Below are 26770 nucleotides of genomic sequence, written 5' to 3'. Positions count from 1 at the left end.
TAAAAACATGTCAATATATTTTCTCCATGAATCTGATTGATTAATTGATTGACTTAATCAGTTCAACAGACTGAAACACCTGAGACGTGACTTCAGATCAATACGACTGTATTTATCGTGTGTGTGCCAGACATTAAAACAGGAAACAGCTTCAGAAGAAAAATCTGTTTATTTTGCCTCAGATAAAAACTAAAAGTTATTTTCTAACTTTTCCCTTTAAACAAATATTTGAACAATAAAATAAAGAATCAGCAACAAATTAAAGTTTTTCACTCAAACATCTTCGTCCGTCAGAGAATGATCGTCCGCTGACGACTCAAACATCAGACACATGGTGAGGCACTTCAGAGAAACATTTACAACTGACATTAGCATGTTTTACACAGTACTTAGCCTCCAGCTACAGGAGCTGTTAGCCTTGAGCTAAGGGAGCTGTTAGCCTCGAGCTAAAGGAGCTGTTAGCCTCGAGCTAAGGGAGGTCTTAGCCTCAAGCTAAGGGAGCTCTTAGCCCTTGGGCTTAAGAAACTGTTAGCCACACACTAAGGAGGCTGGTAGCCTTGGGCTAAGCAAGCTGTTAGCCCTTTTCACACTGCACTTAGTCCTGGGATAAGGGATCCATTAGAAAGTGGGCTAAAGGTTAGCCTTTAACTCCCTTAGCCCAGGGCTAGCTGCTGCTCTGTAGCAGGTTAGCGTCTGATATGCTGTGTTATCTTTTGAAAATTGGTGCTAAAGTTAGCAGTGTGAAACAGAGCTAATGGAATTTACGTCATGTGTTTGTTGTCCAATCACGACTTCTTCATCACATGATCAGTACACGCCTGCTTCATGTTTACTTTGTAACCATGGTAACTACTACTGACCATAACCAGAGGTACCTATTTAGCTAGCTGACCTAGAACAACAACCAACATCTTCTCGTCAGTGTTTCCTCTCTGACTCACATGAAGCTCTGCTGATGCCGAATCATACCGTCCTAGGTTTAGGTTAACACGGAGTTAACACGGGGTGTGAGATGAGTCACAGGAAGTCGTACGCTGATAACACAAACCTTCCCTTTAAGAACTAAACTGGAGTTTTATTCAAACATTTCCTTTTCCTGTGTTGGTCCCTTTAGCTTCTCTGTTGAAGTCTTAATGTTTCCTCCTGAAAGGCTCACTACACGCGTATGACATGTCTATGACATGTCTGTGACACCTGTGACGAACAGAGAAACCGTGCTGATGTCATCAGAGGTAGAAAACTCAAACATTAAAAATATTTTCTGATCAATCTGATCGAGGTTCCTTAATGAGAACATTTATCATCCACCCTTCAGCCAATCAGAGCTGTCCAACAGTCAGCTGGTCTCCACACAGCCAATCAGCTGACAGACATGACATGGTGCCACATGATCAAAAACACATGAAACATTTAAAGGAACAGTCCGACATTTTCTGTATAAATTCTTCTCTGGTTTCATGTTTCCTTCAGTTGGAACTTTAAAATCAAAATTAATAAAATTAACAGACACACGTCAGATATTTTTAATAAACTACCTGCACAGATAAACTTCATTTATAATCTTCTAATTTATCATTAAAAATTTTAAATTTAAACTTACTTTAAATTCAACCTCATTGTTTTTGCTCGTAAAGGTCATAATCCCTTTCACTACATTTCCTCTGGTCAGTGAACGCATCATCCACTACTTAATAACTTCTTTTACAACAAACTAAACAAACATTCAGCTGGTTTCAGTCGCAGCGACTCAAATTTAACATGATTCCTTCATGTTTCTATGACGGCGTTGTCACCTGACGGCCAACACACACAAACAACAGCCCATAATATTAGTCCTGTAAACACGATGAACGAATGTTTAGATCGACAGCAGAGAGACGAGGAGTCAGTCGCTCTCTCGCTCAACTGTTCACAACAATTAGCTGTTAGCATAACGAGCTAATCTACAGTGAAAACGCTTTGTTTCAGACACTATAACAAAATGACCAATCAGAAGCTTCTTTAAGGCTGAGTGGGCGTCAACTGATACTGGCTCCGCCCCCGACACACACACACACACACACACACACACACACACACAGACACACACAGGTGTGTTTCCTGAGTTTAGTTGCTGACATTCAGTTTTTGGGTCCCTTCTTCTTCTACTGTTATTATTATTGCTGTTAATTACAAAAGATTAATCAATCAAAATAACCTGCTGGTCAGAAACAGGAAGTAAATACTGTAACCATGACAACGGAGAGTCAGTTTATAAAAACAAAAATATCTTCTTCTCATAACAAATATAAAATCTGTCCTCTTTATCCAAATATATCTTCTTCTTGTTCTTCTTCTTGTCCTTCATGTGGATGATGACATCATATTTACATTGTGCTCATTAACACACGGCGTGAACACAGAGTCTCTTCAGTAACTGAGCTGCTTCACAAGGGGGTTATGGGTAATGTGTCCTCCTCAGGTCAGACCTGTTGACCTAGTACTGGATGTACTCAGACTGAAGAGACTGAAAGACAAAACATAAAGACGCCTGTCACATATCTTAATATACAGGGACAAAGACAGAGACAGGGGCAGAGACAGGGACAGAGACAGAGACAGGGGCAGGGACAGAGACAGAGACAGGGGCAGGGGCAGGGGCAGGGACAGAGACAGAGACAGGGGCAGGGACAGAGGCAGAGACAGGGGCAGAGACAGAGACAGGGGCAGGGACAGAGGCAGAGACAGGGACAGAGACAGAGACAGAGACAGGGACAGAGACAGAGACAGGGGCAGAGACAGGGACAGAGACAGAGACAGGGGCAGGGACAAAGACAGAGACAGGGGCAGAGACAGGGACAGAGACAGAGACAGGGGCAGGGACAGAGACAGAGACAGGGGCAGGGGCAGGGGCAGGGACAGAGACAGAGACAGGGGCAGGGACAGAGGCAGAGACAGAGACAGGGGCAGAGACAGAGACAGGGGCAGGGACAGAGGCAGAGACAGAGACAGGGGCAGGGACAGAGGCAGAGACAGGGACAGAGACAGAGACAGGGGCAGGGGCAGGGACAGAGACAGAGACAGGGGCAGAGACAGAGGCAGAGACAGGGACAGAGACAGAGACAGGGGCAGGGACAGAGACAGAGACAGAGGCAGGGACAGAGACAGAGACAGAGACAGAGACAGGGGCAGGGACAGAGACAGAGACAGAAACAGAGACAGGGACAGAGACAGGGGCAGGGGCAGGGACAGAGACGGGCAGAGGCAGGGGCAGACAGAGACAGAGACAGGGGCAGGGGCAGGGGCAGAGACAGGGTCGGAGTCGGAGATGGAGACGGGGACAGGGACAGAGACAGAGACAGAGACAGGGGCAGGGACAGAGACAGAGACAGAGGCAGGGACAGAGACAGGGGCAGGGACAGAGACAGGGTCAGAGTTGGAGATGGAGACGGGGACAGGGACAGGGACAGAGACAGAGACAGAGACAGAGACAGGGGCAGGGGCAGAGACAGAGACAGAGGCAGGGACAGAGACAGAGACAGGGGCAGGGGCAGAGACAGACAGAGACAGAGACAGGGGCAGAGACAGAGGCAGAGACAGAGACAGACAGAGACAGAGACAGAGACAGGGGCAGGGACAGAGACACAGACAGGGGCAGGGGCAGGGACAGAGGCAGAGACAGGGGCAGGGGCAGAGACAGACAGAGACAGAGACAGGGGCAGGGACAGAGACACAGACAGGGGCAGGGACAGAGACAGGGTCGGAGTCGGAGATGGAGACGGGGGCAGAGACAGGGACAGGGTTGGAGTCGGAGATGGAGACGGGGACAGGGACAGGGACAGGGATAGGGACAGGGACAGGATAAGGACAGTATGGACACACTGAGACCTGTACTGTAGTTCTGAGGACAGTCTGTCTGTCTCTCACAGTATCAGAGGAGTTCTCTGTGTCAGTTTAATCAGCTGTGTGTCGCTCTGATAAAAGGACGGACTGCTGTGTCCTCCTCTTAACTCCTCTGTCCTCCTTTGTCCTCCTCCTCTGCCCTCCTCTGTCCTCCTCTGTCCTCCTCCTCCTCTGCCCTCCTCTGTCCTCCTCTTAACTCCTCTGTCCTCCTCCTCCTCCAGGAGTTGAGTTACAGGTGAGAGGAGGAACAAGGAGACATGAGGTCTGAATGTTTCAGCCTTCAGGGAGGAAGGGGAGGAGGTGATGAAGAGGAGGAGGTGTAGTTCTCTCCACTGTGTGACGATGATGATGGTGATGAAGAAGGTGTGTTCTTCAGGTCAGCAGCAGCTTCATGTTAGTGAAGTTAATGTGAAACATGTAAACACCACAAACATCCAAAGGTTATTGAGCAACAGGTAAACAGGAAGTGGTTCATCAGGCAGGATGAACATCAGCAGTTAGTGCTGACAGTGTCCAAATTCTGAGTGTTGTTAGAATACCAGGTGATGTCACACACATAGGTAAACATGCTACTGTCACAACTTTATTAGAACCTGCACATTTACCAAACACAATAAAGTTAATCAGTTTGAACATGTTGTCTTTGAGTGAATGAGCACAGACCTGAGGACCAAAATGCATCAAAGTTCATCACAGAGACTAACGTGTGATTCATCCTGACTTCATGTGAAGAGAGGAAATCTCTGCTAGCTGCTAGGCTAATTTATACAACATAAAATGCCATAGGCTTGTGCTAATAACGTTAGCATGTTGTATTTGTGGGAAAATGTGTCCAGATAAAGACAAGTGTTTGTCTGTGAATGCTGCGAGTTATAGTGAAGCTGATTTGTGTTTGAAACTGTCTCTATTAAGCCATGTTTAATGTGTATTTAATGTGTGGTCACTGTGTTTAATGTGTGTTCACTGTGTTTACTGCGTGTTTACTGTGTTTAATGTGTGTTTAATGTGTGTTCACTGTGTTTAATGTGTGTTTACTGTGTGTTCAGTGTGTTTAATGTGTGTTTACTGTGTGTTTATTGTGTTCCACTGTGTTTAATGTGTGTTTAATGTGTGTTCACTGTGTTTAATGTGTGTTTACTGTGTGTTCAGTGTGTTTAATGTGTGTTTACTGTGTGTTTATTGTGTTCCACTGTGTTTAATGTGTGTTTAATGTGTGTTCACTGTGTTTAATGTGTGTTCACTGTGTTTAATGTGTGTTCAGTGTGTTTAATGTGTGTTTAATGTGTGTTCAGTGTGTTTAATGTGTGTTTAATGTGTGTTCACTGTGTTTAATGTGTGTTCAGTGTGTTTAATGTGTGTTTAATGTGTGTTCACTGTATTTATTGTGTGTTTAATGTATGTTCACTGTGTTTGTGTGTTTAATGTGTATTTAATGTGTGGTCACTGTGTTTAATGTGTGTTCACTGTGTTTACTGCGTGTTTACTGTGTTTAATGTGTGTTTAATGTGTGTTCACTGTGTTTAATGTGTGTTTACTGTGTGTTCAGTGTGTTTAATGTGTGTTTACTGTGTGTTTATTGTGTTCCACTGTGTTTAATGTGTGTTTAATGTGTGTTCACTGTGTTTAATGTGTGTTTACTGTGTGTTCAGTGTGTTTAATGTGTGTTTACTGTGTGTTTATTGTGTTCCACTGTGTTTAATGTGTGTTTAATGTGTGTTCACTGTGTTTAATGTGTGTTCAGTGTGTTTAATGTGTGTTTAATGTGTGTTCAGTGTGTTTAATGTGTGTTTAATGTGTGTTCACTGTATTTATTGTGTGTTTAATGTATGTTCAGTGTTTGTGTGTTTAATGTGTGTTTATGTGTGTTCCCTGTGTTTAATGTATGTTCACTGTGTTTAATGTGTGTTTAATGTATGTTCACTGTGTTTGTGTGTTTAATGTGTGTTTATGTGTGTTCCCTGTGTTTAATGTGTGTTTAATGTATGTTCACTGTGTTTGTGTGTTTAATGTGTGTTTATGTGTGTTCCCTGTGTTTAATGTATGCTCACTGTGTTTGTGTGTTTAATGTGTGTTCACTGTATTTAATGTGTGTTTAATGTATGTTCACTGTGTTTAATGTGTGTTTAATGTGTTCTCACTGTGTTTAATGTGTGTTTAATGTGTGTTCCCTGTGTGTAATGTATGTTCACTGTGTTTGTGTGTTTAATGTGTGTTCACTGTGTTTGTGTGTTTAATGTGTGTTCCCTGTGTTTAATGTGTGTTTAATGTGTGTTCACTGTGTTTGTGTGTTTAATGTGTGTTTATGTGTGTTCCCTGTGTTTAATGTATGTTCACTGTGTTTGTGTGTTTAATGTGTGTTTAATGTGTTCTCACTGTGTTTAATGTGTGTTTGTGTGTTCCCTGTGTTTAATGTATGTTCACTGTGTTTGTGTGTTTAATGTGTGTTCACTGTGTTTAATGTGTTTAATGTATGTTCACTGTGTTTGTGTGTTTAATGTGTGTTTATGTGTGTTCCCTGTGTTTAATGTATGCTCACTGTGTTTAATGTGTGTTTAATGTGTGTTCACTGTATTTAATGTGTGTTTAATGTATGTTCACTGTGTTTAATTTGTGTTTAATGTGTTCTCACTGTGTTTAATGTGTGTTTAATGTGTGTTTAATGTGTGTTTAATGTGTGTTCCCTGTGTTTAATGTATGTTCACTGTGTTTGTGTGTTTAATGTGTGTTCCCTGTGTTTAATGTGTGTTTAATGTATGTTCACTGTGTTTGTGTGTTTAATGTGTGTTCACTGTGTTTGTGTGTTTAATGTGTGTTCCCTGTGTTTAATGTGTGTTTAATGTGTGTTCACTGTATTTAATGTGTGTTTAATGTATGTTCACTGTGTTTAATGTGTGTTTAATGTGTTCTCACTGTGTTTAATGTGTGTTTAATGTGTTCTCACTGTGTTTAATGTATGTTTAATGTGTGTTTAATGTTTTTAATGTGTGTTTAAAAATGGGATTAATCACGATTTAAAACAAATTATTTGACAGTTGTACTTTGGAGTGTTTTGGGGGGTTTTTCAGTTGAATATGAGTCCAACAGGATTTATGAATCACTCCGTCCTGATTTAACAGCATCTGATCAGAGTTATAGATCCACATTCAGGTGAAAATGGAAGCTGTAGTGAACAGACGTCACAATGACGAGGTGAAAACCATGACTGACACCTGGTCATGTGACGTCTGTGTCTGTCAGCAGTCAGACGAGTTAAAGGAACAGCATGAGATCACAAACACACCGGATGATGATTTTAGACGAGAGAACAAAGTGTCTCTGTTAAAGGAACAGTCCCACACTGAGAGGTGATGGAGCCATGCTAGCTGTTTCCATCTGTTTCCAGTCTTTATGCTAAGCTAGGCTAACCAGCTGCTAGCTGTAGCTTCATGTCTGTGTCAACATGCTGTAATGTTTTCATCCTCTGACAGAGGTAAACAACTCATTGACTCCTCATTGTAATTTATTGATAAATAATCACCAGCTGCATCCAGTGTGTCGATGATGTCAGAACAGAGAGAGCCAATCAGCAGAGAGGGGCGGGTTGAGCTGCTGCTGTGTCAGAGGACTTACAGGTATGGACCGGCTGAGGTAGCGTCCTGACGGGCCCTTCAGAGCACTGTAGGGCCCCGGGCCCCTGGGAGGTCCCGGCCTGCCGGCATACACGCCTTCATTGTTGTTGACCTCATGCTGCACGCTGCGAGGGCCGTTACCATAGCGACACAGGGAGGGGGGGGCTAGAGGGGAGGGGGAGGGGCCAAGAGACACAGAGGAAGAAGGGGAGGAGGAGGAGGGAGGAAGAGAGGAGTACGGAGCATTTTTGTCCTCCTCAACGTTGGCGGCGTAAAGATCACTGAGAGAGCTGGCCAAGCGAGAGCTGCAGACACAAACACACAATGTGACACACACACACACACACACACACACACACACACAACATACACATAAAACACACACAACACAAAGACGAGGGCCAACAGTGCCGGACACATCCCCACAACCAGGGTGACAGACCTCACTGACGGCCGACCAGTCAGAGTCTTAACATCAACATGAACTTCTCATGGACGCGAGGCTCGTGACAGCGTGAGGTGTAAACATCAATGGTGTCTTCCTCAGCTGAGCTGTAACGTTAGCTAGCTCAGTGATGCTAGGTGAGCTAACAGGAGATGCACGCTTCCTTCTGCACAGTGACACGGTTGGCGGGTGTAGTTTGGTCGAAGAAAAATAGTTCCTACATCTAAGTGCTCAAGACAAGGTCTGTGGATTCTGCTGAGTGAGCGGGTCAGAGACACTGATGCAGTGATGACACTGAGGAGAAGACGGACGTCTCTACGGCCGACATGTCCAACACTCAGTGACTCACAGAAACTATCTACACTGAAACACAGCTCTACAGGTGGAAGATTACAGAGCTCTGAGTCTCTGGTGAACTGTCACTTCACAGGAAACAGGTTAGAGTACTCTGATGTTAAAATGCTAACAGGCTGACAGGTCTGAACTAGAGTCCTGCACCAGGTCAGGTACCTGACAGGTGACAGCTGTGTAACAGGTAAAAATATGTCTATATATAAACTGACAGGTAAAGGTTAACTCCAGGTGGGCGGGCAGCAGGTGAGAACAAAAATCTATGTTTTATTTTTCAGAATGAACCAAAGTAAAAAGATGTGCAGTAATATTCTGACAGTTGCTTTTATTTTGAAAGTCAGTGACTCAAGTGTAACCTTTGACCCCGTGGTCACATTGGTCACCGACGTGGAGGACTCCAGCCATGAAACTTTGCAGCCCGAGGATGAGGTGGCAGCCTACATGGAGTTCGGATCCTTTGGAGGTTTGATGGTGGTGGAAGGAGCATGCTAACATGTTTCCTAACCTGGCAGTGATTGAATGTTTTCACCATCCAGTCAAAGAGACAGAGAACCAGCTTCATATGAGGGACTGGAGCCTGGGGGGGGGGGTTCATCAGGGGTGGAGGGTCACTGGACTTTTATTAACGGGTGCAGCTTCGATTGAGACATGATGACAGGCCAGTTCTGGTACTGAGCCTTATGTGTATGGGTGGGTGATGGTTTTCAAAAATGGACCCCTGCAGGACTCTGGTTTGTGCTACAGACTGTGTATCAGTACTATAAGAAACTTCTACTAGTACAGCGTGTGTCACTACTAACAAATACCACAGTCTGTTTGTATCAACAGATAAAACGAGTTTTAGGTTTAACAGCACCAATGATTACTGATGAGCATTAGTACTGTCAGGTACTACAGTCACTACGTTTACATGCAGCTTGAGAAAATCAAATTATCAGCTCAGTCTAACAGAACCTATCCGTAGCTCCACTAACACACCCAGATAATAATACTGCTGCATGTATCCACTCAGTACAACTGGAGTCGGACTCGGCGTTCTGCGCATGCACCACTTTTACTTTCACAGGCTTTCACCTTGTAGAGGAAGGAGGTGACGTAGCAGCAGATCAGTATCTCCCGGAAAAACACACAAACAAACACCATGAAGACTGAAGACGCACTTCTGGACCGACGAGGAAACTACAGTCATCTCCGCCATCTAACGGAGCTAAACATTTTGAAGTTTATGGATGGAAGGAAAACGCAAAACGCAGATTTATTTTAAAAAGTTTCTGAACAAGAGCAGGAACTAGTTCAATACACATTATATTAAAAAGGACACAGCACCGCCCACTGAGGCGGAATCAGATGTACTTGGTCAGAAATTCAATTTTCTCTTCTGCATGTTTACTCAAACAAGACGAGAAGTCCGACTTGACTAATTAGCCGAGCTATGGGCTTAGCTCCACTACTGCGTGCATGTAAACGTACTGAGTGAAGGGAGTCGGGTGAGTCAGACAGGAAGTGGGCGAGAACACTGACCTCCTGATGTTGGCCGCTGTTGATGATGGACTTCTTCCAATCCTCTTGGCGGCAGCAGAAGCAGAGGATGCTGGAAATTTGGAGGACTTGAGGGGGGAGGAGGGGCCCTGAGCGACGCCCATCGACAGTCTGAACACAGTGACACAAATCAATACATGTATTGATCTGAATCTGATCAGATTCACTTTGTGTCTGAACAATGACCGATCAGTAAAACAACTGATATAGTAACAGTTTTTCTTCAGTCAACTGATCAAATAACTCATTATGTGTTTGATCAAAATGACGACCGAGTAAAGCTGATTTTCAGTGTTGAATGTGTCCTGTCAGTCCAGACTGAGGGTTAGATGGGACAGTTAGAGTCCGTCCTGTCAGTCCAGACTGAGGGTTAGATGGGACAGGTAGAGTCCGTCCTGTCAGTCCAGACTGAGGGTTAGATGGGACAGGTAGAGTCCGTCCTGTCAGTCCAGACTGAGGGTTAGATGGGACAGGTAGAGTCCGTCCTGTCAGTCCAGACTGAGGGTTAGATGGGACAGGTAGAGTCTGTCCTGTCAGTCCAGACTGAGGGATAAATGGGACAGTTACCTGAGCGGCTGCGAGGCCGACCTGCTGTGCGTCTTCATCTCTTCCACTCTGAAAGAAAAACATCAGGATTCAGACTCCGCCCTCTCTGAACGTTCGTCACAAACAAACTCAAATCTTAAATCGATGGGACGACGATAAAACACACGATAAAATAACGATGATACATTTCTGTTATCAGGATGATCAGGATCTGATGTGGTACCTGAGAGCTCCGGTGGTGGCTGGGCGGGGGGGACGCCGGCTCTTTAAGGCTCTCAGTTTGTCTCCCTGAGTCAGCCCCGGTCCGCTGTCCAACGTCTCACTCTGGAGGACAAAACAAACGCATCATGAGACCACCGACATGTCCCAGCTGACAGACTGAATAAAGACTGTTACATGCCGTCTGTCAGTAGTCAGGAAATGACATCATTGTTCCATGTAGACTTCCTGACCAGCCACTAATGACCTTTAACATCATCTGAAACACTTTAGGTCCTGTTTGTACGTATACAGATATTTTTGTTAACAGATATTTTCCCTCTGTTTTAAAAAACAGTTCTGTCCACATGTTGTTATTTCACAAACTGTGTCTGTCTACATTTACTGTGCGTTCACACCAAAAGCTGCCAGAGCTGCAAAATAGCTGAATTCACTCCAGCAGCGCTGCTGGTAAAATATCTGTGGCAGCGAAAGCAGCTCACGAGTCAAATTCTGAATATTCGATTATGCTTCTTAATTTAAAGGAGCCGCAAAGCAGGTTCTGGCTGGAGCACAGAAATGTGACTTTGTGCATTTGCCTGAGTACAGATTACAGAGTACAGAGTTTCAGATTCTGGGTCTGTGGAGCTCACTTCATCACAGCTTCACTTTGCTGTGGAGAATAAAGATGACAGGTTAGCTAGCGATCATTAGCTTGAACAAGTCGCAGCCAACAGAGGGAGAGAGGAGCGTTGGTGTGTCATCTTTATTCTCCACGACAAAGTGAAGCTGTGATGAAGTGAGCTCCACCGACCCAGAATCAGACCCAGAATCTGAAATACTTTATTGATCCCTGAGGGCACAGTGTCCACAGTGTCTGTGTTTTCCATCTTCGAAACTCAGAAGCTGCCAAAAAATTGGACATCAGACTGAGTGGACATCGACTCAGACATGCCCCTAATCCAACAAACCTGGCACTCCCAGGTCTGTTCCTTACAGGAACAGCAGCAAAGGTGAAATCCAGAAACAACCTCCTCTGCAAACTTGCAGGTGCAAAATGAGGAGCAGCAGCTCCCACAGTGCGCTCCTCAGCTTTGGCCCTGTCATATTATGCAGCAGAATACTGTGCCCCTGTCTGGTCCAGGTCACCCCACACACACCACGTAGACACCCAACGTAACTCCACTATGTGAATCATAACTGGGATTATTTGTTCAACACTGCTCCCCTGGCTCCACCTATAGGATGCTCCAAAAGGTCAAAGACTCCCTCCATTTACCAATCCATCAACCCACCACCTGCTCGTCTCTGATCTAGATGTCCAATTTGGAAGGGACACCCCCCCCCCCCCCCACCCACCGACTTTGATGCCCTGTCTGCCTGGGTGACTGAATGGGAATCTAAAGACATCCCAAACAAACATCTAGTGTCAGACCCGACTCAACCAGTCTCTGCACCAACCTCCCAAGGAGACAGTGGTCCACCTTGAACAGATTAAGGACTGGTCAAGGTTCCTGCTTGGCCAGCCTTCACAGATGGGGGAGCAGCCTGAGCCCACTGTGTGCTTGTGGAGAGGAGCAAACCATGGAGCATATTATTGAAGCCTGCCCTCTCCAAAGAATAAAAGGAGGTGTAGTCTCCCTCCACAGTATAGATCAAGAGGCTACTGCTTGGTTTGAGAATAATGAGCAGTAGAGGCTGGACAGGAAGTCTATGTGGAACAGTGATGTTGTTTCTTAGCAACTGAAAGACAGTCTGTGTGTGTGTGTGTGTGTGTGTGTGTGTGTGTGTGTGTGTGTTTATGACCTCGTGTAGACTGTTGCTGTTGTGGGCGGAGTTCAAGCTGAGGTCGTCCATATTGGTGATCAGGTGAGACACTGCCCTCTCCTCCATCTTGGCCTTCTGGGAACGCTGGCTGTCTCCTAGCAACCACAGTGCTGCCTGCTTCCTGTGAACACACGCACACACATACACACACACCTGTTACAGGTAAAGGCGTCGTTATAACCCACCAATACACTCTGTCACAGGACGACTGTATTGATGATGTTTGTAGTGTCAGAGACTCAGTGACAGAAACACACTGACTGATCTCTGCTATCATGGTGATTAATCCACTGATGGTTTCAGCTGCTCTCCAAACGGTTTCTCTGTGTCTGCTGACATCCTCACAGACATTCATACCACGGTTAACATGTCACAATAGCCAGGTCAGAGTCAGAGGTCCAGGTCCTCTTAGTGTTTTGTTTTCTTCTTTCTTCTCCGCTGCGCTCTTGAAAGTTAGAGAGTAGACACAAGAGTTGCACATGGCGCCTGACCTTGTGTTTTCCAGGCAATTAAAGACGCAGCATGTGTACAGCCCCTCTCTCTGACATGCAGCCTGACAGAGATATCTAACCTCAGTGACGTCATGTGGTTTATGACATCATCAACCCCAGCCTACTGTCTGTAGTGTCCAGTACATCAGATGTTTATCATCAGTCCTGTGTGACGCTGGTGGTGAGACAGACTGGTGCAGACTCAGCTGGACGCTCCCAGTGTTACAGTGTGCACTTTATTTACAGAGGACAGCACGTTTATTTTCCAGCTGCCTGAACACAGAGTTCACCTGTCCTGGACCAGTGTTAATGTTACCACCTGTGTCAAGTAATAAAACTCTTTGGTGGACACAAAACAGGTGAGATGTTGTTCATCCAGAGGTCACCTGCAGATGTTTTCCCTCCATCAACCAATCGACTGACTACAGAGCAGCTACTGTGCCCTTGTACTGCAGTACTAGGTCCTCTGACAGAGTCTGGACATGAAGGAGCTGAAGCAGACTCACACACACACACACACACACACACACACACACACACACTGTACTGTTGTGTTGTGTTGTTATTCTTTGACATTCGTTAGATGCTGATTGAGGCTTTTACTGCAGCAGGAACAGGAAGTGAGAAGTGCTGTTTCAGCAGTGTGTCTGTTGGACGATCAGCTGACATTCGGCAGGTTCCTGCTGCTCAACACATGTTAAACTACACAACATGTCGTCAGCTGATGATGAAGGTCATCATCTGTGTCACTGCTTCATTAACGAGCCTGAGATCTGTCCAGTCAATCAGAATCAGCTGATCACTGCAGTTATTGATCGTCCTCTGAGGTCACTACAACACTGAGAGAAGAAGAAGAAGAAACAATCTGTGACTCACTCTTCCAGGAAGTTCTGCTGTGGACCAATCACAGAGCCCGGTCTGCAGATCCTGATCCAGGCGATGGCCTCACCTGCCGTGAAGCGGTAATGTTTCATCAGGTAACAGCCAATCAGAGAGCCCGTCCTGCCCAGACCAGCTGACACACACAGACAGACAGGTTGTTAACAGATAAACTGATACAGTATAAGTACATTTACTCAGTTACTGTACTGGAGTATCTGATTTCACTGCAGAGGACAGATTTATTGATTACTGATCTGAATTAAACTGACTATATTAAACGTGTGTAAATGTCTCGGTGAGTCTGATGATGATGGATCATATGGTACTGTGAATACTGTGAGAGAGATCAGACTGCCCCCTGCTGGTCAGAGTCACACTCAGTATCAGGTTCCATGTTAGTAACCATGGAGACAGACTGACGCTGATAAACAACCAACCAACCCCATCCCAACTAGGCTACTTAAGGAGGTCTTTCCTTTAGTTAACACTCATATATTAGATATGATCAATATATCCTTATTAACAGGCTATGCACCACAGTCTTTTAAGGTAGCTGTAATTAAACCTCTACTAAAAAAGCCCACCCTGGATCCAGAGGTGTTAGCCAACTATAGACCAATATCTAATCTTCCCTTTATGTCAAAGATCCTTGAGAAAGTAGTCGCAGACCAGCTGTGTGATTTTCTCCATGATAATAATTTATTTGAGGAATTTCAGTCAGGATTTAGAGTGCATCATAGCACTGAGACAGCACTAGTTAAAATTACAAATGACCTTCTGATTGCTTCAGACAAAGGACTTGTCTCTGTTCTTGTTTTATTAGATCTTAGTGCGGCGTTTGACACAATTGACCATCAAATTCTACTGCAGAGACTGGATCACTTAATTGGCCTAAAAGGTTCTGCACTAAGCTGGTTTAAATCTTATTTATCTGATCGTTTTCAGTTTGTTGACGTTCATAATGAATCATCCTTACGTACTAAAGTTTGTTTTGGAGTTCCGCAAGGTTCTGTGCTCGGACCAATCCTATTTCCTCTATGTATGCTTCCTTTAGGCAACATCATTAGAAATCACTCTGTAAATTTCCATTGTTATGCGGATGATACTCAGTTGTATTTATCGATGAAGCCAGAAGAAAGTAATCAATTAACTAAACTCCATAACTGCCTTAAACACATAAAAACCTGGATGAGCACCAATTTCCTGATGTTAAATTCAGACAAAACTGAAGTTATTGTTCTTGGCCCCAAACAACTCAGAGACTCTTTATCTGATGACATAGTTTCTCTAGATGGCATTGCTCTGGCCTCTAGCACTACCGTAAGAAACCTCAGAGTAATATTTGATCAAGATTTGTCTTTTAATTCTCATTTAAAACAAACCTCACGGACTGCATTTTTTCATCTGCGTAATATTGCGAAAATTAGGCCTATCCTGACCCGAAAAGATGCAGAAAAATTGGTCCACGCTTTTGTTACCTCAAGGCTGGATTACTGTAACTCTCTATTATCAGGTAGCTCTAGTAAGTCCTTAAAAACTCTCCAGCTAATTCAGAATGCAGCAGCACGTGTACTAACAGGAACTAAGAAACGACATCATATTTCTCCTGTTTTAGCTTCTCTGCACTGGCTCCCTGTAAAATCCAGAATTGAATTTAAAATCCTACTGTTAACTTATAAAGCTCTAAATGGTCAAGCTCCGTCATATCTTAGAGAGCTCATAGTGCCATATTATCCCACCAGAACACTGCGCTCTGAGAACGCAGGGTTACTCGTGGTCCCTAAAGTCTCCAAAAGTAGATCAGGAGCCAGAGCCTTCAGCTATCAGGCTCCTCTCCTGTGGAATCATCTTCCTGTTACGGTCCGGGAGGCAGACACCGTCTCCACATTTAAGACTAGACTTAAGACTTTCCTCTTTGATAAAGCTTATAGTTAGGGCTGGCTCAGGCTTGCCCTGTACCAGCCCCTAGTTAGGCTGACTTAGGCCTAGTCTGCCGGAGGACCCCCCTATAATACACCGGGCACCTTCTCTCTCTCTCTCTCTCTCTCTCTCTCTCTCGTATTCTATTACTACATCTTGCTAACTCGGCCATTCTGGATGTCACTAACTCGGCTTCTTCTCCGGAGCCTTTGTGCTCCACTGTCTCTCAGATTAACTCATATCACAGCGGTGCCTGGACAGCGTGACGTGTGTGGTTGTGCTGCTGCCGTGGTCCTGCCAGATGCCTCCTGCTGCTGCTGCCATCATTAGTCATTAGTCATACTTCTACTGTTATTATACACATATGACTATTGTCACACATGTATACTGCCAGATATTAATACATACTTTCAACATATTGTACCACAGTAACCAGAACTATAACTATAATATTATTACTTTCAATAATGTTGTTGTTGTAAGCTACTGTCATTACCTGCATCTCTCTCTCTCTCTCTCTCTCTCTCTCTCTCTCTCTCTCTCTCTCTCTCTCATTGTGTCATATGGATTACTGTTAATTTATTATGCTGATCTGTTCTGTACGACATCTATTGCACGTCTGTCCGTCCTGGAAGAGGGATCCCTCCTCAGTTGCTCTTCCTGAGGTTTCTACCGTATTTTTTCCCCGTTAAAGGGTTTTTTTTGGGGAGTTTTTCCTGATCAGCTGTGAGGGTCATAAGGACAGAGGGATGTCGTATGCTGTAAAGCCCTGTGAGGCAAATTGTGATTTGTGATATTGGGCTTTATAAATAAAATTGATTGATTGATTGATTGATTCTGTTTCCAATGATTTGACTAGATTTTATTTTCATGCTTCTGTGGCCCAACACTAATAATCAATACCAGATCAATAAACTGTTTCCTGATCATCAGCTGTGATTCATCACAACATGAATCATTCTGTGATGTTTTTACACTCTGTGATCGTTTAATATCTCTGGTCACAACAATGTTCTGACAACACCAGTGGTAATTTCACTGACTGAAATTCTGACCAAATGTTTTCATCAACAACCTTTATTCCGTGACGAAAACGAGACAATGACGAGTTAAATTATAAATAATAATAACTGCAATTTCCTGCCAAGGATTATTAAAGTATCTAAATCTATCTAAATAAAGATCTTGATAATAAAAACTTAGACGAAATCTATGTTTGATTTCAGCTTCATACATGATGTAAATGTACCTGTTTGTTTTCTACAAACTGATCAAAGATCTGTCTTAAACTCAAAGATAGCTAAATGCTACCTGCCATTAGCAGCTACATGTATGTGATTATCAATAACAAACCAAACTTTAAACTGTTAACAATATTTAATAATTAGGAGGGCGTTCAATAGGTTAGATAATGTTTCCTATTAATGTCATGAGGCGGAGCTAATTACATTACATTTTTTAAATTAGCATTTGCACTTTGTTTAGCTAACGTTAGCCTGCAGAAGCCCTGCGTTTATCTGGAGTGTAAACATTCCTGGTGAAGGTATAACAGAGACAAACAGGAAGGTGTGGTGTCAGTGAGCGATAACACACATTACAGCCTCTCAGGCCTCTGTCATGAATCACACGTGTGCAGCTAATAAAATATGCTAACGTTAAAAAGACTGTAATCCACTGAGACAAACGGAGGCGTTGACACTAAACTCTGGCTCCAACCCAAAATTCAAACCTCATCACTGACATCATGTCCTTTCCTTCTTCTACAGTCTCTGTGGTTGACAACAGGAAGTCCTCACCTTTGCAGTGGACAGCCACGGCGCCCTCGGTGTTCTCACAGATGTGCAGGAAGCGGCGTGTGATGATGTCGCTGGGCGTGCTGCCGTCTAAGAAGAAGAGGTCGTAGTGGTCGAAGCCAGCGTCAATGAAGCGTTTGGAGTCATAGATCTTCTTGTTCAGACGGATGACAGTCGTCACGTTGTGTTTCCTGAAGTAGGGGAAGTACGCTTCGGGGGCGTGGAGGGGGTAACCTGCAGGGGGCGGAGCATCCACAGGTGTTACATCACAACACAAAAATAAATACAACCTCACGTTGTATCACTGAGTCTGAAACTTTTGTCTGTCATTAAAGTTTTCAGAACAGGTTTGATCAGAACCTTCACAGACGTCTGACCGAGACTCAGGGAAGAAAATGTGACGGCGCGTTTCTGTGGTGTTTTCTTTTGTGGAGCCATTTTGAAGACCAGAACATGTTCACCCCCAACACTGCTTTAAAAGAGCACCATCACTGTATCCTGAGCTTAGCTCCGCCCAGGACGTCTGTGATTGGTTTAAAGAAACAAAAACAAGTGTTTTTCCTCTGTAGTAGAAATATTATCAGCAGGGATGGGAGATGTGGCCCTAAAATAATATCAGGATAACAATATTCTTGACGATATGACAGATTAGTAAAAAACATATTTAATTATTAACTTAAGAAAATAGAATTGTAACAAAAACTAAAGAAAAATGATGATGTCATTTCTTTAGTTTGTGAACAACAGTAACTCAGAGTCAGAGTCAGATTCTGTCACAATATTAATAGTTCAAGTAAATCAAATCTACCACTAATTACACATTTAAACAAATGTCCCCTCGGATCTATATACACTGCTCAAAAAAATGAAGGGAACACTTAAATCACACATCCCAGATCTGGATGAATGAAATATTCCAGAGAACAAAATAATGTAAGAACTCATTCAGGACTGGATTCAGAATCAAACCCAAAATCAAAGTGGAAAAATCACAGGCTGATCCAACTTCTGTGAATTTTCTCAGGACAACTCATGATGTGACTCAGTAGTGTGTGTGGCCTCCGCGTGCCTGGATACACTCCCTACAACATCTGGGCTCCCTAGGGGATCTCCTCCTAGACCTGGATCAGGGCATCAGTCAGATCCTGGACAGTTTGTGGTGCCATGTGGCGGCGGTGAATGTTACAATACATGATGTCCCAAAGGTGCTCAAATGGATTCAGGTCTGGGGAACGGGCAGGCCGGTCAATGGCATCAATGCCTTCGTCATCCAGGACCTGCTGACACGTTCCAGCCACATGAGTCTGAGTCCTGCGCCAGGAGGAACCCAGGGCCCTCTGCACCAGCATATGGTCTGAGAGCAGTCAGGGTACCTCTGGCTAGCATGTGGAAGTCTGTGCAGCCCTCCAAAGATCTGCCTCCCCAGACCATCTTCTGACAGTGTGGTCAGAAACATGCACACCAGTAGCCTGCTAGAGGTCATGTTGTAGGGCTCTGGCAGTGCTCCTCCTGTTCCTCCTCACACAAAGGAGCAGATACCGGTCCTGCTGCTGGGTTGTTTCCCTCCTACGGCCCTGTCCATCTCTCCTGGTGTAATGGCCGGTCTCCTGGTATCTCCTCCATGCTCTTGACACTGTGCTGGGAGACACAGCAAACCTTCTGGCCACTGCGTGTATGGATGTGCCATCCTGGAGCAGCTCTACTACCTGAGCAACTTCAGGGGGCTGCAGATAACGCCTCATGTGGTGAGGGCACTGGAAAAATGCCCAACTAGCCAAGAATCAACCAGAAAGGATGCAGAGAGGGAAATGGTCTGTGGCCACCACCTGCAAAACCATTCCTAAACAGGGGTTGTCTTGGTAATTGCCTTCCTTTCCACCTGTTGTCTGTCCAATTTGCACAACAGCAGGTGAAATTGATTCACAATCAGTATTGCTTCCTAACTGGACGGGTTGATATCCCAGTAACCCAGTTTGATTGACTTTGAGTTACATTGTGATGATTATGTGTTCCCTTTATTTACTTGTCACGATACCAGAATTTCAGTAGTCGATACCAATACCAGTGAATTTCCACGACTCTCGATACTCATTCGATACTACAATAGAAATCAAAAAACAGAATAATGTATTTCTAACTTCTCTACTTTATTAAAACTGTTTCAAACTATAACTTTAACTGCAGGCCTCATTTACACCGCAAGCGATGCGGCAGCACATGTGTATTCACACCAAAACGGAACAAACGCGTCGCACAGCGGCCGCTGCTGTCCTGTCAAAATACAAACCACACCTGGTGGTGGCGGTAGTGCACCGTGTTTGCAAATCTCCAATAAACCCCAAAGAAGAAGAAGTGAGTTTGGACCCAAAGCCCAGGGTGGACAGGTTCGCGCACCAGTGACTATTCCAACGAATTAATATTTAGCACCACAAATGGGTAAGTACATGAAACATGTGCCTGTCAGGTCTCGCTTGGTCAAGGGGGAGATGTCTACGGTGGCCGACAGAGGTCACAACACATGCAAACTCGTGGTTTTTGTTGAAGGCCGCGACCATTTGTTCGCGACTCGCGCCAAAAAACGGTGTCTCTTCTATTTTCGAGCTTGCTCGTGAAAGCAGCGCAACTTGAGCGGCACATACAACAGATGCGGTGTGAATACTCTGACCTGTTAACAAGCTCTCTGAAATGAAAACGCGAGTAAACAGCGATTGTTCGCGAGCGCCACGCGAACACATCACTTGCGGTGTAAATGAGGCCTAACCCTAACCCTTTCCACACATGACTCTTACTACCTGACTTTTCGACATGCCGAGGTGTTGTGGCTCCAGCAGCACTTGTAAAAGCCATTGTTTCTAGCAAAGACGATGGAGAACAGGTGTTTTTCTTCAGCGCTCGTCCTCTGCACCGACTGACGCACGTATACTGCCCCCGTCAGTTCCGACAGGAATCGACACGGCCCGCTGAGGGCAAAGTTGTATCCGGTACTTACGGTATCAAAAAAAAACCCCAAAACAGGTACTGATGTATTTTTTGCGTGTCGGCATCGACTTGGTATGGAAGTATCAGTTCTCATGACAACACTAGCAGTGTTTATGAGCTGTGCAGATCTGACTGTGTGAGACGAGTCCATCTGTGAACTCACCGTTCTCAATCTTAGTTTTGGGATGCGGTCCGCTGAAGGCCAGAAACTTTCCCGGGACGATCCAGTTAAGATCTCCGTTCTCGACCCGCTGCAGAGACACAAAGACATTTATGTTTTCAGGTTGTCCGTATGTCCGTCCCATCCCTGTCAACACGATGTCTAAAGAACACCTCAAGGGAATTTATTTAAATTTGGCACAAACGCCCACTTTGAGTCAACTAATTAGAATTTTGTGGTCGAAGGTCAAAAGTCACAAAATGTGTGTGGATGTAACTCAAGAATTCATAAACTAATTATGACAAAACTTCACACAAATGTCCAACAGGATTAAATAATGAAGTGATAACATTTTATATCCAAAAGGTCAAAGGTCAGCTTCACTGTGAGATCATCACTTAGTACAGGTAGTAGTGGTTTTTACCTCGTAGTGTTCGTACTCGTCCACGTCGAAGGTCTCAAAGTCAAAGAAGCCGTGCTGCAGAGCCTGACGCACAAACACACAGACAACACGCTGAGTTTACGTGTGAACACTGTGACATCACACAGGTGACACGTCCCATCCAGCCAATCACAGCTCACCTTCCTGATGCCCTGCAGACAGTCAAGCACTGTGAGGCTAAAGGTGCAGTTCCCAAAGGAGGCGTCCCTGAAGACACACAGAGGACATCACAGGATCAACACACACCTCATGTCTCGTCTCATCACTCACACACACACACACACACACTCCTGCAGCAGACAGTGAGAGCTCTCTGACTGTCAGCTGCAGCAGGTCCAGGATCAGTTCAGGTCACATCAACAATAAACTTCATGTTTTTATTAGACAGTTTAACACGTCACTGTAAAATACATCGGTCTGAGGGTCAGTGAATGCCTCATTGCTGTGTGTCTCAGTGGGCGTGGCCTCCTCATGTCAAATCCATCAGCAGAGCTCAGAGGAAACCTCCGTTCAATAAGACACACACACTGCTGTTATATAACCAACAACAAGCCCTTTATCCTCCTCACACACACACACACACACACACACACACACACACACACACACACACTCACACAGTTTGTGACTCAGTGATGAAACAACAAACTGAAGATTCAAAGTAACTTTATTGATCCTGTATTCAAACAACAGTAACCAGACTCAGTGTTGGTGTTCTCTGATATCGAACTCTCAGTAAAGTCTTTCTTCTTCTTCTTCTTCTTCTCTGCTGTCAGAGTTTAAACACTTCTTCCTGCCACCACCAGCTGGACGTCACTAATGGTGCATTCGTTTTGTACTCGGAGGTTGGAAGCTGGAAGTGGGGAATGACATCACCTCCGAGTTGACAACAGTTTTTGCATTCTAGTTGACAACGGTGGACAAGTCGGAAAAAAACATGAACGTTACCATTTTACCGTTGGGCTAGCTGTAGCCACTGTTAGTAATATCAATTGATAACAACGCTCTGTGTGGCATTTTGCACATACAGACAGCGTAGCAACATGCCCACAGATAAAAATTGAACAGCACTTTGGGGTGGCCGACCTCATGTAAAACAAGTAAGATAAAGTTGCTATAAACAGTACTTCAGCAGAGCGTTTACTCACTGCGTACGCGACCCAGCCATCTTGACCTCCAAGTACAAAACGAACGCACCATAACCAGCCTACTAGAGACTAGGGTTGGGAATCTCTCTGTGATAGACGATTCGATACATATCTAGATACACGGGTTACGATACGATTCAAAAACAATATATTTTTAATACATAACGATTCGATACGACTCTGTGGTTAACATTTGTTGATGTAAACATTAATCATATATTATAAAATAAAAAAGCCAATTCTATAAAAGTGATATTCTTACAGTATTTTCAATTCGTAAAAGACCACATCCCCAAGCACTGTTGCTGTATGGCACTGGCAAAAATAAAATAAAAAGACAAACAACAACAAAATCACATGTCAAATGTATTTGTTTTTAGACATGGACCAAAAAAAGTCTTGCTGAATGAACATCATTTTGTTGGATGGGATCAATATAAAAATGAGAAGAAGTTTTAAACTTTAAGTGAAGTGAACTTTAAGTAAAATTTAAGTGTTTTAAACCTACTTGTTGTGTTGTTTTTATTGTGTTGTCTGTGTTTTTGTATGTATCTTATATGGACTTGAGTCTGGAATAAAGTTTATCATAACGCTGTACAATATAAACATAAAGCAGAATAAAATAATAACATGCAATGTAGGGGCAGAATCTGACATCTCCTGTTATTAGTTGATATCATGGACTGTGATGACTAGCAGCTTATCACTGACAGCATGTCAGACTATTTCTCTGTGTTTGCTACACTCTGTGTTTGTCATTTATAAAAAGATAAATCACTTTTCTATAATACATCACTGATATTTCAAAGGAATAAATTACTTATTGACTTATTCATACTTCAAAAACAGTATCAATAAGTGATTTACATAGGGGGGATCAAAATAAAATAAATAAAATAAAAATCAACCAGCCACCCTCCTCCCCTGACAAGTAAAGAACAGTCCCTAAAGTGCGGTGAGGTTTGTGGAAATGTGAACTGCTCGTTTCTCCTCTGACACGTCACATACCTGTGTGCTGCCACGGCTCGGCTGGTATTTCTGGGCAGTCATGACACCGACGAAGACTTCTTGGACCTGAAGCCGGGCTTCTCAGTCGCCGCCGCGGAGCACTATGGCTGCCGTATTTGACAGGAATACGTATTTCTGTCTGTGTCTGTGACCCACAACCGGCAGGATTCGCCCTTAGTTTCTGCTGAGGCTTGGCTGCTGCCTGGTTCATCCAACCAGCATTAGCTTCTGTTCCTCAGCTCCACTGGTCAAGCTGGCGCTGATGTTTACATGCATTATCCTTGTCAGTAATGCCTGCTACGGAGCATGCTGCCGGCTCTCGCGTTGTTTTAGAGATGCAAAATGTTAAAGTCAGTCAACCAATTGCTACTCTTGCGATACCCGATCCATGACTCTACAATCGATTCATCTAAGGATTCATGGCTGATTCGTATCGATTGAGGAGGCTGCTACCGACGCAGCTGTATCTCTCGCTTGTCAAACCGGATATCCGGTCGTATCGGTTAATCGTTCCCAACCCTACTAGAGGCGCAGAGTTCAGCTCCGTCACACTAACTTCTGTCTGCTGGAAACTAAGACCACTTTAATCTGTCACATCTGAGTTATCAGGACTCTGCTGCTGCACACAGGCACACAGGTCAAAGGTCAAAGGTCAGCAGGTGCTGCAGTAGTGGAGGACTCACCTGAAGGGCAGGTAGGAGGCGTTGGAACCAGAGATCAGAGCTCTGTAGGCTTCTTCTGGAGTTTTCTTCAGGTAGATCACCTGACACACACACACACACACACACACACACACACAAAGTGTGACAACATACAACATGCACATCATGGAGCTAACAATTTGTGTGCTAAGCTAGGCTAACAGTCTCTATGCTAGGCTAGGCTAACAGTCAGTGTGCCAAACTAGGCTAACAGTCTTTATGCTAGGCTAGGCTAACAGTCTTTATGCTAAGCTAGGCTAACAGTCAGTGTGCCAAATTAGGCTAACAGTCTTTATGGTAGGCTAGGCTAACAGTCTTTATGCTAAGCTAGGCTAAAACATGAACATGAACTGAACCTGTGTATTTTGATTGTTTCTGAGTTGATACACAGACGTTTATTTTTGTCAAGTTCAGTGACATCATTATGTGCAATTTCCAGGAAGTGACAGTGATGACTCACAGCGTAGCCTCCAATCAGCACAGCAGCGTTGGATCTCTTCCTCTGGTCAAAGCTGGTGTAGTGAACGATCCTCTTCCTGGTCAGAGTGAACGACTGCAGAGAAGAAGAAGAAGAAGAGGAAGAGACGTCACACAACATCAGGTAGAGCTCAGGAACAGCACATCTAAAAACACTTCACGGACATATGACCCTCCTCTTCCTCAGTCTGTTTACATTTCTTTGATGAAGAATTTTGTGACGTCACCTTTTCTCTATCTAAAAATAGCAGAGCAGATATGAGCAGAGACTTGATGATGATCACTGACATTAGGTGGGAAGTGGATATATTGATCAGAGGTCGACTGATTCATTCGTCTGTCCGATTAATTGGCGCCGACAGGACTTTATATAAACTATAGTTAATAAGGGAACAGGACTTCATAACATAACACATAACATAAATAATTTCCCCTCGGGGATCAATAAAGTATTTCTGATTCTGATTCTGATTCTTCAGGTGTTTTCAAACGATCCATCAGCCATGTTTGTTTTTTTTCCTGCTCCAAACTATCATTATTATATCGGCCATTAAAAATCCACTATCAGTCGAGTTCTAATATCGGACAAATAAGTTGTTATATGTAGATATCAGCACAAAATCCAACACATTACATCCCTCACATTTCTCTGTATCATGATGTGGTTGAATATTATTTCAGGCCGACACAACTGAAGTAGTATTTTAACAGGCCTGACTATCAATAACTATTTTACACGTTCACAAGTTTTTATTTTCAGCAATTGAAAAAAAACACAGACCGGACCGTGAGGATGTACCATTGTTTGCTAGCTTGATGCTAATAACAGTAACATTAACTCAGCGGGTTGATAAAGTGCCTCTGCTGTTTCACACCATCATTTCCCCCTTTTACTCTGTGTGGTAACATCCCTAGAGGAAATATTAAAAACGCTGGGGTGTTGTTGTCATACAGTTGTCTATGGCAGCAGATCGTTGTGTGTTTCTACTGGTCAAAGTGACGGCTGTGATGGGAGAACTGGATCTCAGTGAAGGGCAAGTGGTCCATAACTTTAATTTTGGAGACAAAAAAATGTAGGCTTAGCGCCCTGTGGTCCATTGGCCAATAGGAAATGTAGAATACTCAAAAGTACTTTAAAAGTAATTGAGTTACTTTACTCAGGGAGTAACGCAGTAAAGTAACTGGTTACTTTTTAAAAAGTAACGCAGTAACATACTTTGATTACTTTTAAAGTAACCCTTACCCAACACTGATCACCACACAATATGTGTGATTTTAAACGTGTTGTGATGTGCTGAGTGTTGAGATTAAATATACTGTAATTTATTTCCTTCTTTCAGTGTCAAATGATGTCCTTAAAGGAATGCTGTATTTAATAAGATATGAAGTTTTCAGTCTGTTCAGACATTGCACAGTTTAGTTCATCCAGTGGACTAAAAACCATCTGATCATATGACTGTAGTCGGCTACCTAAAGTTTAATTTATATTTGTCATATGATATTATCTCACAAAAACATTGTGACACTATGCTGTATTGACCCCCCCCCCCCGACTGCACACGTGTGTCTTCCACCTGGACAGGTACAGACTGATCACAGGGTGTGAATGCAGACCGTCCGGTCGTCATGACGCATGACAACAGGCGACCGGAGGAATGTCATCACCATGGCAACCAAGATAAAACAAGACAAAACACTTAAAGCAAAACATTTACAGTCGAGACAACAAAACACTTTGTACAGTGCTGACACACACACTCACTGTGACAGAGTGAACATGTCAGTCACATTCACTCTGTCACATAAACTCTGAGTGAATGTGACTGAGTGAACGTGATGTAGTGACTGAGTCTGGTGCATTCTGGACATTCCTGTCGGGGGAGAGTCGGCTGCAGCAGAAACTCACCTTCAGCTTCTTGTTGAGTTTACAGCAGTATCGATACAACATGGCCAAATTCAGAGGACCGAAGTCTGCATAGAAACTGACACACAACACACACAGTTAGAAACTCAGTGTACACACACACACACACACACACACACGCAATAAAAACAATCAGGATGGGAGTCAGATAAAGTTACTCTGGTCCGTCTGTATAATCATTAAACGAGGAATACAAAACAAAATTCGAGCTCTCCATCTGACCTGAGGCCAACAGGTCTGTCTCAGAGAGCAGGATCAGTCAAACTCTGAGTTTGTTCAGCCTGAGATGAAACTCTGAGTTTTCTGTTTCACAAAGCCAGCTCAGTGTAACCCTGAGTCAGTTACTATGGCAACATACTCTGTGAAGAAGGCCCGCGGTGTGTTGGACGTCCTCCTTGAGAATTTCATCTGTGATGTCATCACCTAACTACAGTGAGAACCCTGAGAGG

The 26770-nt window shown here is 43.9% G+C and overlaps 1 protein-coding gene across 2 annotated transcripts in view; it reads right to left on the bottom strand.

Annotated features, from left to right (window-relative positions):
- Positions 1 to 150: 150 nt before the first annotated feature.
- The window catches only part of cdc14ab (cell division cycle 14Ab), a 32227-nt gene continuing 5607 nt past the window's right edge, over positions 151 to 26770 (bottom strand). The window contains exons 3-16 of one of the 2 annotated variants that reach the window (XM_033622294.2): positions 26304 to 26379; positions 24381 to 24473; positions 23903 to 23982; positions 21204 to 21270; positions 21046 to 21108; positions 20625 to 20712; positions 17486 to 17716; positions 13764 to 13902; positions 12376 to 12517; positions 10595 to 10695; positions 10393 to 10440; positions 9808 to 9936; positions 7492 to 7795; positions 151 to 2506 (exon numbers count right to left, since the gene is read on the bottom strand). In XM_033622294.2, coding sequence (XP_033478185.1) covers positions 2477 to 2506; positions 7492 to 7795; positions 9808 to 9936; positions 10393 to 10440; positions 10595 to 10695; positions 12376 to 12517; positions 13764 to 13902; positions 17486 to 17716; positions 20625 to 20712; positions 21046 to 21108; positions 21204 to 21270; positions 23903 to 23982; positions 24381 to 24473; positions 26304 to 26379 — 1591 coding nt within the window. In that variant the 3' untranslated portion in view covers positions 151 to 2476. The remainder of the gene's footprint in view (positions 2507 to 7491; positions 7796 to 9807; positions 9937 to 10392; positions 10441 to 10594; positions 10696 to 12375; positions 12518 to 13763; positions 13903 to 17485; positions 17717 to 20624; positions 20713 to 21045; positions 21109 to 21203; positions 21271 to 23902; positions 23983 to 24380; positions 24474 to 26303; positions 26380 to 26770) is intronic. The other variant, XM_033622295.2, reaches the window with a different exon arrangement.

The sequence above is a fragment of the Epinephelus lanceolatus genome, chromosome 6, assembly GCF_041903045.1.
Source record: "Epinephelus lanceolatus isolate andai-2023 chromosome 6, ASM4190304v1, whole genome shotgun sequence".
In the NCBI taxonomy this organism is placed as follows: Eukaryota; Metazoa; Chordata; class Actinopteri; order Perciformes; family Serranidae; genus Epinephelus; species Epinephelus lanceolatus.
This window is presented reverse-complemented; position numbering and strand designations above follow the sequence as displayed.